The following is a 14,137-nucleotide window of genomic DNA, read 5'->3' on the forward strand; positions in this document are numbered from 1 at the left end:
CATAAAATAATAGTATTTTAAGTATTTATGGGTCATACATAAATTCAGCTGTTATCTGGGGCCTGACACATTGGAAACTGGAGAAGCACAACTTCCCTTTCAAGGGCTAATTCATGTTAAGTCATCTTTATTTTCTAAATTGTAGGCAGAATCCCATTCAAAGCAGAATATTCCTATAACGATCTTGCTATTAAGGCCTACACTCACACTGTGATTGTCAGGCACTACCAGTGTCTCAGCACTCTTGTAGGTATCATTAGAACAGAGATGTGATCTGCTAATTATGATTTCTTATGTGATCACAAAGATGCTGAAGAGAAAAAAAAGACCTCATTCTGACACCACTGTGATCACCAAATAGCAAAGTTTTTTGTGGTGATGTGCGAACAAAACACTCCATGTACCTCATTACTATCTGTGAACTGACTATTGTCTGGAAAAGCTGGAGGTTAGATAATATGCCTAGAATGAGCCATGAAACCAAAAGGCACAAGCACATTGTCTCCAATTCAGCATGTTGCCATTGTTCCTTAAATAATTTGCTGGAAAGGAATATTATTCAGTGCATAAAAGCTGCCAAGACAGCAAGTGAATTAGATGATCTTATAGTAACTGCAACTCTGTTTATCATGGGTGTATCCTGTCACTTCATGGAGAGGCAATAAAGGAGATCAGAAGTGTCACTCAGCTTCCTTTTGACAAGAGCACTGCTAATATTCTCTGTAACATAAAAACTCTCTCATGAGACATATGAGAAAGGTACACAGTGACAGAGCTGTGCCACAACATTCATCTTTATGAGTGAACTATCCCATCTTCAGTGAAGATGAATGCCAGAAGAGATCAGCCAACGTGCATCACCCAGACATCTCGAGAATGTGCCTTTCCTCCCACTGTCCTTCAGCTCAGAGGTTGCTCTCAATCACAGCTGTGCAGCAAAAGTAGTTAAGGGCATTCCAAAATCATGAATAACCCCTGGTAAAAGTAATTAGATGAGGTTCCTTCAAAATCTGCCAGGCTCTCCCCCAGGATACACGTGACTAGAGTAAATAGAAATGAAGTGAGCTGCTTTCACAAAAACACAAGCAGCGTGGTATCACTACAGCAATCCCAACTGGAAACCATAATTTGAGCAACCATATACATACCTCCTTTATATTCCCTGCCATAGTACAATTTCTCTTGAGTGGGAACCTCTTTGTTAATCACTAAAACAAAATTATTAGAATTTCAGAAGTGAGAGTGCATGTGTACAGATATGTATGCTTGTGCATACAAGACTATGTGAAAACCTGGAATAAAGAGTAGATGGGACAACGAGCAGTTTCCCTAAATGAACATGTTGACATATAATCCAGTGTAGAGTTAGAAAACACCAAATCAATAAGACTCCATTCTCTCTCATATTGTGAACAAGAATCTGATTACTTGCTTAATTGTACAATCATGGCTTAATCTTGGAAATCAGCTGCTGGTTTAATCACTACACAATAGCCGTCTTGTTAATGATATGAGAAACCATTGCTATGGTAATTAGCATGTAAAGTTTGCCCAACCTGCAACTGCTGATGTTGCCCATTCTGTCATGCATCCAAAAGCCAATGCTCAAAGTCAGAGGTTACAGGCATGCAAAGGGAAGTCGCTGCACCACAGTACGCTAGCTCTTGAGAGAACACCTCCAGAGGTCAAAAAGGTCAGGTGAATAAAGTTAGCAAGGAGTATTTGGAATAAAATGAAATTGCAACTCATTGCTGTGAACAACATGCCAGGTTGAAAGAGGATAATCTCATCCTTAGACACACATCTTGTCCCTCAAAAGAAAAGAGATTACAACCAAGATTTTTTTCCCTCTCTCCTCCCTCTTTAGCAACACAAATTTGAGGCTCTGTTACCTCTGGAAGCCAGCCCTCTGTCATTGTAGGGGATTATTGTCTCATCAAATCCATTTGTGAACATAGCCATCTCTAACATTTACAGCAAAAATTTTAGCTACAACAAAAATACAACTTCTTATAAGGAGAAAGCCCATTATCTCACTTCTGTTTCTAAAATCAGCTTTATCACATGAGCTCATGAAGAAATTCATATAGTTTACAGCATGGAAAGAATTCAGTTCTGTCCTAAGAGCATTACTTATCTTGCCACAGACAGTTATTGTTATTAATTGTGTTAATGTCCTTCAGTTTTCATGCTTTTCTCAGTCTGTAGTTACTTGGTAGCCCAAGCCCTATATTTTAACCACAAGGTATCTGGGGCGAGGATCAGGCTTTTCTTTTGTTTATATGTTGCCTAATACACCACCCACAGACTGCTGAGACAGTGAGGCATTTTTGTGATGCAAATTGGTGAACAGGCATCATGACTAAAAAAAAACAATAGGGGAATTAAAAAAAAAAAAAAAAAAAAAAAAAAAAAAAAAAAAAAAAAAACAGGAAGGCTTGTCACTCAGGCACTCTCAGTCCCAGCTTTCAGATCATGATAGTTAAAGCCAGGATAAACTAGTTAATTAACCCCAAATGCTGCAGCATTTTATTACAAGGTATGTGAATTTGACCCATAATACTCTACCAGTTCAATCCCAATTTATGACCACTTCTTTCCTTCAGAGGGCTCTTCTTCCTGCTTGCCTTGCCCCAGGCTACATCATCCCCAGACACACACAGGTACCCAACCAAACACCTTACTCACCCCTATAATTTTCATGCTTGTTCTATTTTGTCCCCTAACCTTCAACTCTGTTGAGACTAACACAAAACATACCATTTATCCTAGTCCTGAAAGCCCATTCAATCTTCACTGGCAAAATAATTAGTAAGCGTTGTGGATGACATTTTAGAAGCTTTGAGAAAAATAAAAAGTGTTCATTCAACCTACTGAAACTAAGTCCTGCACTTCTCTTCTTTGACTGTAATAACCAGGATGTATGTATATGGGATCAGTTTGCCATGTGGAAATGAAATACTTAGGTGAGAGAATCTCACATGAATCAAGCTCCAGGTCAAATATAAGTTGAAGATGAGACTGATTTAGCATTTTTCAGAGACTCTGGAAAATTGCAGAAACAGCCTGAGACTCAGGCAGTTTATGTAAGCATCAGCCCTAAGCTTGTCAGAACTGCTTTACACCCCTGTTTTCTGACCCCTGAGACAAAGATAAAAGTTCCCATATGGCAGTGGGTAAGGCTAATCGCTATTGTTTGTGCTATCAAGACAAGGTGTCTTCCTTCTAGAGAAGAGAATTCTGCATGTGCTTTGTTTCTCTTCAGGCATCTAATTTAGAGATCTCACTTTTAGCTGTTTCCTGAAGTTGGAGGCACATAACACATAGAACTAACATTAATTTAGAGACATTTGAAACATGGCACTAGTGGTCAAAGGTTAACAATATCAATATGGTTAACAGGAGGGGAACTGAGGAGAAGGGAAGCTACAAATTATTCATCAAAAATGCACTTACTTGTAGTAGCTGATATCATGCCCTGCTCGAAGCCAGCGAGGCCTGCCCAGGAGAGCCTCCTTCACCGAATACATAACGAGCTGCATTCCTGCATAAAACAAGATAGTTTCAAATGACATGATCTCCCTGGCTGGAAAAGGCAAGGATGGAGAGGAAAAGGGAAAACAAGAAGGATCATTATTTTGTCTATGCTCTCTGCAAATAGCTTATGCAAAGTAAATACATTTCCCTAAACCCCATGCTTGGTTCTGATGCAGCCATGTCAGTACAAAAAACACTGCCAGAAGTGAGCTGAATGGAGTTCATTAGAAAATAAATTATCCCGCTGGCCTTTGCAGAGGAGAGCTTCAAGCTGCTCTGTTTACAAGCAAACAGAAGAAGGGAGAAAAGAAAAGAATAAGAATCAACATATCAAACAGATCAGTGATTTGGCTAGTCCAGTATTTCATGCTTGACTGCACCATTATTGAATCCTTAAGCCTGCCACAACATTAGAGGCCTGTGGTGCACCTAGTAACACACCTTCAGAAAGCAGCAAGCAAAACTAACTGTCCTAGAGTATGATTTTAAACTTTCCATTAGACCTAAGTAATACTGGTTACGTTATAAATGCTGATAATGATAGCATCTGTCTTTGTACTATATTATATCGGAAGATGACTTCTTCCTGACCTCCAAAACATTACCACTTCAGGGCCCCAGGGTATGAGGCTCTGTCCGAACTTTGCACACATTTATTCCCAGCTCCATCATGCCAGCCCATTTGCAAGCTGTTTTTCTATCAAATTCTTTCACACACCTTCCTGCCCTGTTACTGGTTCAGTACACCAGTGAAACTCTCTGCACTAGGTGTCCCCAGCAAGGTGCGGAAAGCGCAAGAGAGACCAGGCTGCCCCAGATCAGTTCCTCTTGGTTCTGCCGCAGGCCCCACCACAGCCACAGCTACGCCCGGCAGTGGCACTGATGACTCCTCTAGGAAAACACAATTTAGAGAGGGCAAAACACACCCTTACAGATAACTCCTGTCAGATATTTATGCACATCAACAGCATGGTGCACAACCCTTCTCTTGAGTGTTCTTGTGCCATGAGGAGGTGGTACATGAAAGTCATTCATCCTGATGATGTATTTCCATAAGCATCCATTTAGTTTCCTTTCTTTATTTAGGTTTCTCTGTTAATCTCTCCAGAGCTTTAAGAGCTGGCAAGTGTACTGGCAACAAAGCCTTTCAAGCTCACCTTTGGCTGTGGGGTAGCACTAGCTAGCATACAGCTGGGAGCAACCTCTCAATTGCTGTTTCCTGAACCAGAGCCACGTACATAAGCAATCCTGCATTTGGTTCCAGGACATGGGCCACAGTGAGCTGTGGGAGACACAAACCTGCCCAGAAGCCCAGTTCGTTAGACAAGGAATACGAGGCTCAAGATCTACAATGCCCTAAGCATTCCAAATTCCAGCTCCTGCCCTTCTCTGAGCACAAAGGCACATACACACTGAACTGCCTCAGAGCAATGATTGATAGTGGTCTACCATCTTAATTCAGTCCAAAAAGACAGCCAGCTTTTCTTCATGGAAACATTCAGTTTTAAAATACAAATCAGGCTTCTGAGAACAGAATCACACAGAATCACACAGAATTTCTAGGTTGGAAGAGACCTCAAGGTCATCGAGTCCAACCTCCAACCTAACGCTAACAGTCCCCACTAAACCATATCCCTAAGCTCTACATCTAAACGTCTTTTGAAGACTTCCAGGGATGGTGACTCCACCACTTCCCTGGGCAGCCTGTTCCAATGCCTCACAACCCTTTCAGTAAAGAAGTTCTTCCTAACATCTAACCTAAAACTCCCCTGGCTCAACTTAAGCCCATTCCCCCTCGTCCTGTCACCAGGCACGTGGGAGAACAGGCCAACCCCCACCTCGCTACAGCCTCCCTTGAGGTACCTAAAAAGAGCGATAAGGTCACCCCTGAGCCTCCTCTTCTCCAGGCTGAACAAGCCCAGCTCCCCCAGCCGCTCCTCGTAGGACTTGTTCCCCAGGCCCCTCACCAGCTTCATCGCCCTTCTCTGCACCCGCTCAAGCACCTCGATGTCCTTCTTGTAGCGAGGGGCCCAAAACTGAACACAGTACTCGAGGTGCGGCCTCACCAGAGCTGAGTACAGGGGGACGATCACCTCCCTCGCCCTGCTGGTCACGCTGTTCCTGATACAAGCCAGGATGCCGTTGGCCTTCTTGCCCACCTGAGCACACTGCTGGCTCATATTCAGCCGACTATCCACCATCACTCCCAGGTCCTTCTCTGCCTGGCAGCTTTCCAACCATTCCTCTCCCAGCCTGTAGCTCTGCTTGGGGTTATTGCGCCCCAGGTGCAGGACCCGGCACTTGGCCTTGTTAAACTTCATGCAGTTGACCTCAGCCCATCGGTGCAGCCTATCCAGATCCTCCTGCAGAGCCTTCCTACCCTACAATATCAATATTTCCAAGGTAGAATTTGTTGGTGGAAAATTAAGGAAGGAGGGAGTTGGATGCCATATTTCCTGACTTGCTTTGCTCATCATCACAACTGTTTCATGAAATATCCTTTTTTTGCTGGTGTGAGAATCAGATAGTGCCATCTAACTGAGATCAAAAGGGAAGGGAGGAAAATAGACTAGTGACCAGGAGCTGTAAGGTATTGACACCCATTACAAAATCATGACTGGAAGCTCCTAGTCTTACGGTATGGGCATTAGCACAGGCAAGCATCAAGGAAATCTAACAGTAAAGCAATATCTTGTACCCACAGTCTGTGTAAATATTGTGCATGTGCTGGATAAGGCAGTAAGCCTTGCTCAGCCACGCCAGATAAGCTAGAGCCTGAGTACCTTCTCAAAGCAACAGAATCAAACCACAGAAGAAATGCCTTAACAAGCTATACAAAACCAAGCAAAGGCGTAACTTCATTACATTGGATGGTATTTCCATATTTTTCTTCCAAATATGTATTTTTCATTATACGCTTCAATGTGCAAGTCATGTCCAATTTCAGATATACAAAATGAGGTGATAAATGCTGACAACAGCCAAAGTAGCAGATTAACAAGCAACCTTCCACTGACACAAGCCAGAATCTTTAGCTATGGAGCCACCAGTGGCTGTATTGAAGGTGGCAGTGGGTTTTGCAATGGGAAAGACCCCAAAGTAATTCATATTCAGGCTGCTACCAGACACGGCACTTTTAATGGTGGTAATTTAGGGAAGCAGAATAAGATGACAACAAAAAAATTGTTTTCATTTGGGATCTATGTGAATACTTGAACTCCAGCCCTTAGGGCTAAAGAGTAAATGCCTTATAATTCATTATGCCATTCATCCAGACAGTTTCACAAATACAAGTGACAAGTCATTCCAGCTCCCAGTGCTATTTGTTTTAGGTACATTGATCCTGAGAGAGTTCCCCTTGTAATGCTGAAAGATGTATCCACAGAGCTTCAGAGAAATGCACAGTCTGATATTAAAGACTTATTGAACATTCTGAATCAGGTCTTGAGCTGGTGTAAATTAACACAGCTCCATGGAAACAAATTTTAAAAACAGCCTATGCCAGCTCAGAATTCAACCCACAATCTTCATACAGATGAAATAATTTCTCTGCTAAAACAGGCATTGAAAGCTGGGATTTGCCCTGCCTGTTTCTAAGCAATGCAACCTTTCTCCTTAACTATGGACTATGAAAGAAGCTCAAAGACAGCTAGTTATTGATTATTTTTTATTTATTATTTATTTTTTAAATCAGCAAAGGTTTCATGATGTTTGAAGACAGAGAAGTCTTTCTGGATAAACCCAAGTAATCATGGATATTTGAGCATTACCCTCATTTATTTAAATCTTAAAAGAGCTCTCCAGTCCTATTCTGCTCGTTCAATCTCAGCAGACCTTCTCTCTCTCCTATCCCAACGCCAGTGCCATTCTTTCTCAGTTCTGGTCACTAATCACAGAACAATGAATATTTTTTCTACAAATCGTCTCTCAATACTCAATTCACTCCTCGGTCCTCTTGAGGATACAGAAATGTTCTTTGTCAAATGTAAAATAACTCTTTCAGTGGATTTCAGGGCAAGTAAAATGAAACTTAAAGTCTCCCTTTTACTTATAGACATGGAAATTTTGAAGCCTTTACATCATGAAAAAGATATTAATGTGAACAGAAGAGTATCCCAATTCCCCAAAGACTCATACCATAATTAAACTGGCTATTGAACTTCTCACAGTTGATAATGTTGAAGCGATAGGGAACTGCTAATTTCATGTCACGGACTTCGAAGTAGAACCACTGGTGATGCTGGTTGCTGTTCACATCTGCATTCATAATTAAGTCATATTCAAACCTGTTAAGGAAGACAAAGAAACAGTGTCCATGAACACCCCAATCTGCCACTGAACCTGTCAAGGAGAGCAGGCCGTATAAACAAACTCACTAATAAATTGTAAGTGTCAAAGAGCTCCATCAAACCACCAGCACCCAAACTCATCATGAAATATTCATCATATTTCAGTCACACAAAAACTTCCTGGGCTCTACTTTCTTACTTCTTTTTCTTTCAGAACATCTAAGTGTTGGCAGGCGTCATAACCTCTGCATCATAAAACTTACTTCCCTAGCTGATCTTTTCAGAACCCAGCAAAACTACAGCATTTCATTCTGCGGACACAGCACAAAGGCTGGCTGGGACACAGCCACTGAAGAAGTACTTACTCACGCACTTGGATGGCTTTGCGAAGGTTTCCCGATTCAAACTTGGAGAAGAATGTCAGACAGCCTGGAGCACCTGGGCTTGAGTGACTGCAGTAAATCAAAGCAAGAATAACTATAGCAGGTTGCTTCAAAGACAAGCCCTCACCAGCACCCGTTGTATGCTAGTACAAGAATTTGTAAATTTTTGTTAATAAGCAAGACCCTTCGAAGTAGCAAGAGATGAGCAAATCCATAATCTTTCCATTCAATGCAGCATCCTCTAATCTTGCTTTGTAATACTAAATCTCATATCATTTTCCTTTCCCAATGCTCACTTTTGTCCCAGTTCTTATTTACTTTCTTCATTTCAGTTACTTTCATAGCTGACTTATTAGTTCATTAGCTTCCCATTAGTTCATTAATTACACAAGGCAGCTCTATGCAAGCTTTCCATTTACTCTTCCCACATCTATACAGTTTCCTTCTCCTAAAGCTTAGAAACCCTTATAATCATCTTGAACAACTTCACAATTCTGTTGCTCAGGGTTGAACACAACTCTGATGTATGTTTTCAGAAGCCTTTAAATGTGTCCCACCTTTCAGGGTACATTTACAGCCTGTGACACTAGCAGTACAGATGCTCAAATGCACTCAGCAGAAAGTCAGTTCAGCCTAGGTGTCACTTCAGGGTGGGGGTAGACTGTCTGGATTCATAGCTACAATTCCAAGCGTTAACCTGTGTGTCTTCTCTAACTCAGCACAGGCAATGAAGACATATCCACGGGCACCATGGAGTCCCTTTGTTTTTTTGATTTTCTTAGTTTGTCAAAAAAGTTTTGAGGCTCTCTTGGACCAATTCACTGGCCTTCCAAAATAAATTGTTTCCACAGGACCATGTATCAGGAACCTACTCCTCCAGTAGATGTTTCCTGTTCAATTTTACCTCCTAGGTCATTTCTTGTATACCTTTATCTGAGGTAAACCAAGTAAACCATGTACTGAGCTTTTATGTTACCCACCTGGGCTCATCTAGATCATAAACAGTTCTGCCTATCACATCACACGGCTGGATTAAGCGGCGAACATCATCCAGTACTTTGTCCCTACAAAAAAAATAAAAATAAAATAAAAAGAATTATAAGGACATAGTGAGAAGTCTCAGTATATGGTAATCTTCTAGAAGAAATATGAAGAGGCTTAGGAAATTCTTCTGAAGGACTGGTAAGAAAGAGGATTTCCATGTGCTAATTCCAGGTGAACATCATCTGTATTTATTTAACCAGGAGAAAGCTCCTACTCCATTCCCATTATCACAAGTTTCCTTTTGGATTAAATGACTGATTCTGTACAATCTTTATTCTCTGCACTATTCTGTCAAGTCTGATTTATCCCCAGTTCTTCCCAGTCAATCTCAATCTTCCAACTGGCTAGCCTTGCCCCATGAGAAAATACCTTCTGTAAGCTATAGACCTAGCAGGCTGTCTCACCATGAATCTTGACTCCAAATGAGGCTAATTTCTACTCTTTATTAAACTGAGGTTCTCTGATTCCAAAAGAAGTTTAGACGTGAAACGCCAGAAGTACTTTCTGACCTTTGCAGCAATCATGTTATGCCCTGAAGCATGATATGATGATTTCCATTTTAGCTGTATGGTTACACGTGTTATTATAAGCATAAAAACAAAGCTTTTAGGGCAACAGTGCAAGGAGATGGTAGAATGAATTGCCTCTAAATAAGACTTTTAGATTTTATATTTTCAGCAGAAAGAATTCTCTCTCTAGAGGTCAGAAATTAGTAGTCTTCACAAATTCCATTTGGTTACTGTTGATCAACTTTGAAGTTTAGCTAAGAGCCCTGTATGGTCAGTCTCTGTTGTTTGGTAATAAATCTCTATGCTGCTAAAAAGAAATGTAAAGTCATTGCATGCAACCACACATGGAACAGAAAAAAAAAAAAATAAAAAAAAAGTTGTTATAGGAAGAATTTTCTTTCTCAGCACAGCTTCAAAACACGGCTTTCCCCTCCATTGTAACTTGAAATGACATGAGAATAACAGAAACCTCTAGCAATGTGCCAGAGTGAAGTCTTGTTTTCATTCTTGCTGCATGTTGCATGCCATATATGTTGTCTTTTCCTAGAATACTGCGCAGCAGGGAAGGAAAGCAACCTACTTGCCTTGTTCAAGCTGCTGCTCTCTCTGGCTTACAGAGGACTTTCCAGAAGAGTCATTACTTACACACTCACCACAAACAGGTATATGTGCAAGAAGAGGAGAAGCAGCTTCTGGAGCACCCCATGAAGCAATCAGAGAGCAAGAGACTCAGCGAGGAGGGACACAGCAGCAAAAGGGTAGACAGGAAGCTCCCCAAGAACAACTTGACATAGACACACAGGTTTAAGGTGACTGAAAGGATTTTTCCTCAAAGAATGAGAGGGAACCTTTTGTTGCAAGCACTAAAAGCCGCTGGATTAGAAGACTGAAAGTAAAAAATAAATATATTTTTTTTAAAAAAGTATCCTGAAAGGACACAGTCTTCTGTCTTTCTAAAGTAAACTTGTTCTCATTTGTGGAGAACAAATCTCCTTTCTTCAAGAATAAAATCTAAATGAAAGCATCCTGCTCTGTGGCCTATCTCTTTGTGGCAAATGGTCCAAAATTTGTTCTATAACTTCCTAAGAAATTCAGAAATATGACAGTCAAAACCTAATTATATTAAAGCACAATCACCTTTGAACCCCATACTGTCGCTCCAACATGGGTTTGCCACAAGGCGGTGGCTGGTGACCCCAGAAATCAGGGAATGCCAAGTCTTTGTATGCTGGTATGGACTTGATACATTTTGCCCTGGCTACATAGAAGTGAGGGTTATGGAATGGGATGTTCTCTTGGTGCTCCTCCAGCAGGTTTGTCACCATGTCTGAGGTCTCGAGCTTCTCTCCATGACTAGAATCAGTTGAAGCCTCACTTTCAGGGTTAAATGTTTTTTTGTACCAAGCAGCCTCTTTTGGGAGAGGGCGGAGCGTAAACGCATGACTCTTGGCTGGATTTTCCTCTTCACGGGAGTCTGTATTTTGGATTGCTTCTATGTCTCTCTCTTCATCAATCATATCCCGTCTGCATTTCTCTTTGTTTGTCCAGCTCTGCAGTGGAACTTTGAAATTCTTCTCTCCTGGATCTGGTCCTGCCTCTGTGGCACTTTGGTTCCTCCATCTGTAGTTTGGATGTTTCACAGAATTGTCACTTGGAATGAAATGAGAAGGAGTGGAGGGAAGATTCTCAGTCCTGTCCTCCAAGCTCTTGTCTTCTTCAGACTCTGATTGAAGCTCCTTTAAATTTAAAAAGCAGAAGAAATTAAAAGAAACTAAAGACAGATTGTTCCTCTTTCCAGAGGAATCGCTTCAAGGAAGAAAGAAAATATTTACAAATCTCCCAGAACTGTACTTATCCAATAAGACATCCAAAATAAACTCAGCCAATGGACCACCTGCCAGAATTTCACTATCCACAAAGCTGTATCAGCAGTAGTCCTCAGAATATAAAGAGGATCAGACTGAGTCATCTAGATGAGTCATCTCCAACCAAAACCAATTATTCTAACAAATTAGGGAAGACAATTCACAAAAGGCTGCCTTTGTTACAGCAGGCTAAAGGAGGTTGATCTGTCATGCAAAACTCCACCCCTGCCTTTACGCAAGAGTATAATTTAAACCTATTTAGTTACTTATGGTCATAATAAATGTGACAGCATCATGTGTACAGGTGATACATTAAGACAATGGCCCTTCCCAGCTTCATATTTGAATCCCAGCTTTGAACTCTCCTAAATTCTCTGAGACTTTTAACAAGTGCAACACCCTTCTTCATTTCTTGTCCCAAACTGCAATAGAGCAATGATTTGAACTGTGCATTTCATTCAGTGGCAATGCAATCTTCTCCATCACTTCCTTCAAACCGCTAGTTGACAGCGTTTATTTTCCACATCTCATTCTGATCTTGATATTGCTGTTGAAATTGCCAGCAAAGATACAAATTATTATCTGACAGATTTCTCATGTGGCAATTGATTCAGTAGCACTTAGTTAATCCATATCCAGCCAAATGTGCACTAAACAACATCACTCCCTTTCTATCAGTCTTGATTCACGCCAATAAGCTGCAACAAAAAGTCTTATTTTTTTTCTTTTTTTTTTTTTTTCTCCAGTCCCATGAGACACCTAGGTTTCCTTTTGCAATAGTCTTCTGGTTCTCTCTTGTTATTACTCCCTTTCAAGTATTTCTTAACCTCTTGAATATTCAGAAGTAAAGGAAGTCATGCTATAATTGTACCTGAAAATTATGGAAAAGTTCTAGGCACATCGCTTCGTATTGTCCAAGCTCTTCCTCTGGCCGGTCAAGTACTGGCCTTGACCTCAATTTGTTAACATCTGTCTCCAAGTCATAATCCTATAAACACAGAATTTAAAAAGTACATATATTGAACATGTCCCACAAAACAACTGTAAAAGTATTATTCTGCATTCTCTGTTTCTAAGGGTATATGTGTTACAACCTTTCCGGCCTACTCATGAAGGTTGTTGAAGTCAGTTTATGGAATGGAAAATAGAGGGACAAGAGGAGAGGCTAGATGGTGAAAAAGAGGAATTTGATGTTTTAATATTCAATTACTTACCTAGAAGTCCTGTTAAAAAAAAAAAAAAAAAAAAAAAAAAACAGTTTTTAAAAAGTATGTAAGACCCACTCACTTAAATTTGAACCTATTTATAAGCAGCTCAGCTTGAGGTTCCAAAATAAGAGACACCAACTGACTAATTCTTTTCAAGCATATCAACCATTCTTTTTATGTTGTGAAAACCAAGTATATTATTCCAGAGATAAATGGTAATATTTTAGAGAAATGATAATTTAAATATATATATATATATTCACCAAGAAAATTCCCCAAATATATCAAAGGAATGAAATGGCCTCCCAGGCTACCAGTGAAATTAGAAAGCTTGGTACTTCTACCTTTTATTTATATAAACAAATGGTGTCTCTGAGCACCTACTGATCAAACAGAAGGGCCCACCTCAGCATCACCGAGTTTGCAGGAACCAATTGCTCATATTTTATGTTCCTATCTCAATTCTATTAATAACAATCTTTAAAATTCTTGCCCAATCCATTTTCTATACTCTGTTTTGTTTTTTTTGTTTGTTTGTTTGTTTTTTTTTAATTTTTATTTTTATATATGAAAAAACACTTTTAGGTAGTTATCAGTAAAGCACGGATAAGAATTGTATCTGAAACTTTCACATTCAAAAGCAACCGTAGAGGATCAAATTGATGTGCAACCACCTCCATATCAGATTCCAGAACCAAAAAGAAGCTGTGCCAAGCATTCCATTTTTGCATAAGTAACCAGGGAAAGATGAGGCAAGAATGAAGGATGGAGACATGACATTATCGAATGGTCATTACAATACAGCATTATTTTAATAATTCAGCATGCATTAGTAAGTGTGCACCACCAAATGCTAGCAAAGAATTTATTCACTCCTGATAAATAAACTGTTTTCTGAAGCTGTTACCATGTTCTTTTTTTTTTTTTTTTTTTTTTTTTTTCCCTGAATGCAAAAACATCTACGGTGTTTCAAACCCCGAGCCACAGCCGTATTTCAGAGCAGTTTGAACTGTTTTTTGGGCATAGTTGAAAGGGCAGTGAGAGCCTCTGAGCATCTCAGGTCAGAGTATCTGAGGTCAGTTCAGAAGGATTTATCATCAACAACATAATACAGAAAAAAACTTCAAACTTGATGTAGATCTGTTTTTGAGGTGAAAATTTTGATTTTTGTAGAATTGTATGAACAGTCACTGCTGGAAATGTAGAGCCAAGTTTGCTTGTTTGGTATTACCCAGTATGTGTGGCTAGCCACAAACATGTTTGTAAGCTATCTTAGTACCAGGAAACACTGTGCAAATTATA

General features: G+C 40.1%; 1 protein-coding gene across 1 annotated transcript in view; it reads right to left on the reverse strand.

Moving 5' to 3' along the window:
• The window catches only part of AGBL1 (AGBL carboxypeptidase 1), a gene marked incomplete at both ends in the record, with an annotated part of 284,899 nt that overhangs the window by 210,710 nt on the left and 60,052 nt on the right, over positions 1-14,137 (reverse strand). Inside the window, 6 exons of the mRNA XM_084293364.1 lie at positions 3,457-3,544; positions 7,675-7,823; positions 8,192-8,278; positions 9,190-9,273; positions 10,900-11,498; positions 12,499-12,615. Of these exons, the coding sequence (XP_084149490.1) occupies positions 3,457-3,544; positions 7,675-7,823; positions 8,192-8,278; positions 9,190-9,273; positions 10,900-11,498; positions 12,499-12,615 (1,124 nt within the window). The remainder of the gene's footprint in view (positions 1-3,456; positions 3,545-7,674; positions 7,824-8,191; positions 8,279-9,189; positions 9,274-10,899; positions 11,499-12,498; positions 12,616-14,137) is intronic.

The sequence above is a fragment of the Netta rufina genome, assembly GCF_964035555.1.
Source record: "Netta rufina genome assembly, chromosome: 11".
NCBI classification, from domain to species: domain Eukaryota; kingdom Metazoa; phylum Chordata; class Aves; order Anseriformes; family Anatidae; genus Netta; species Netta rufina.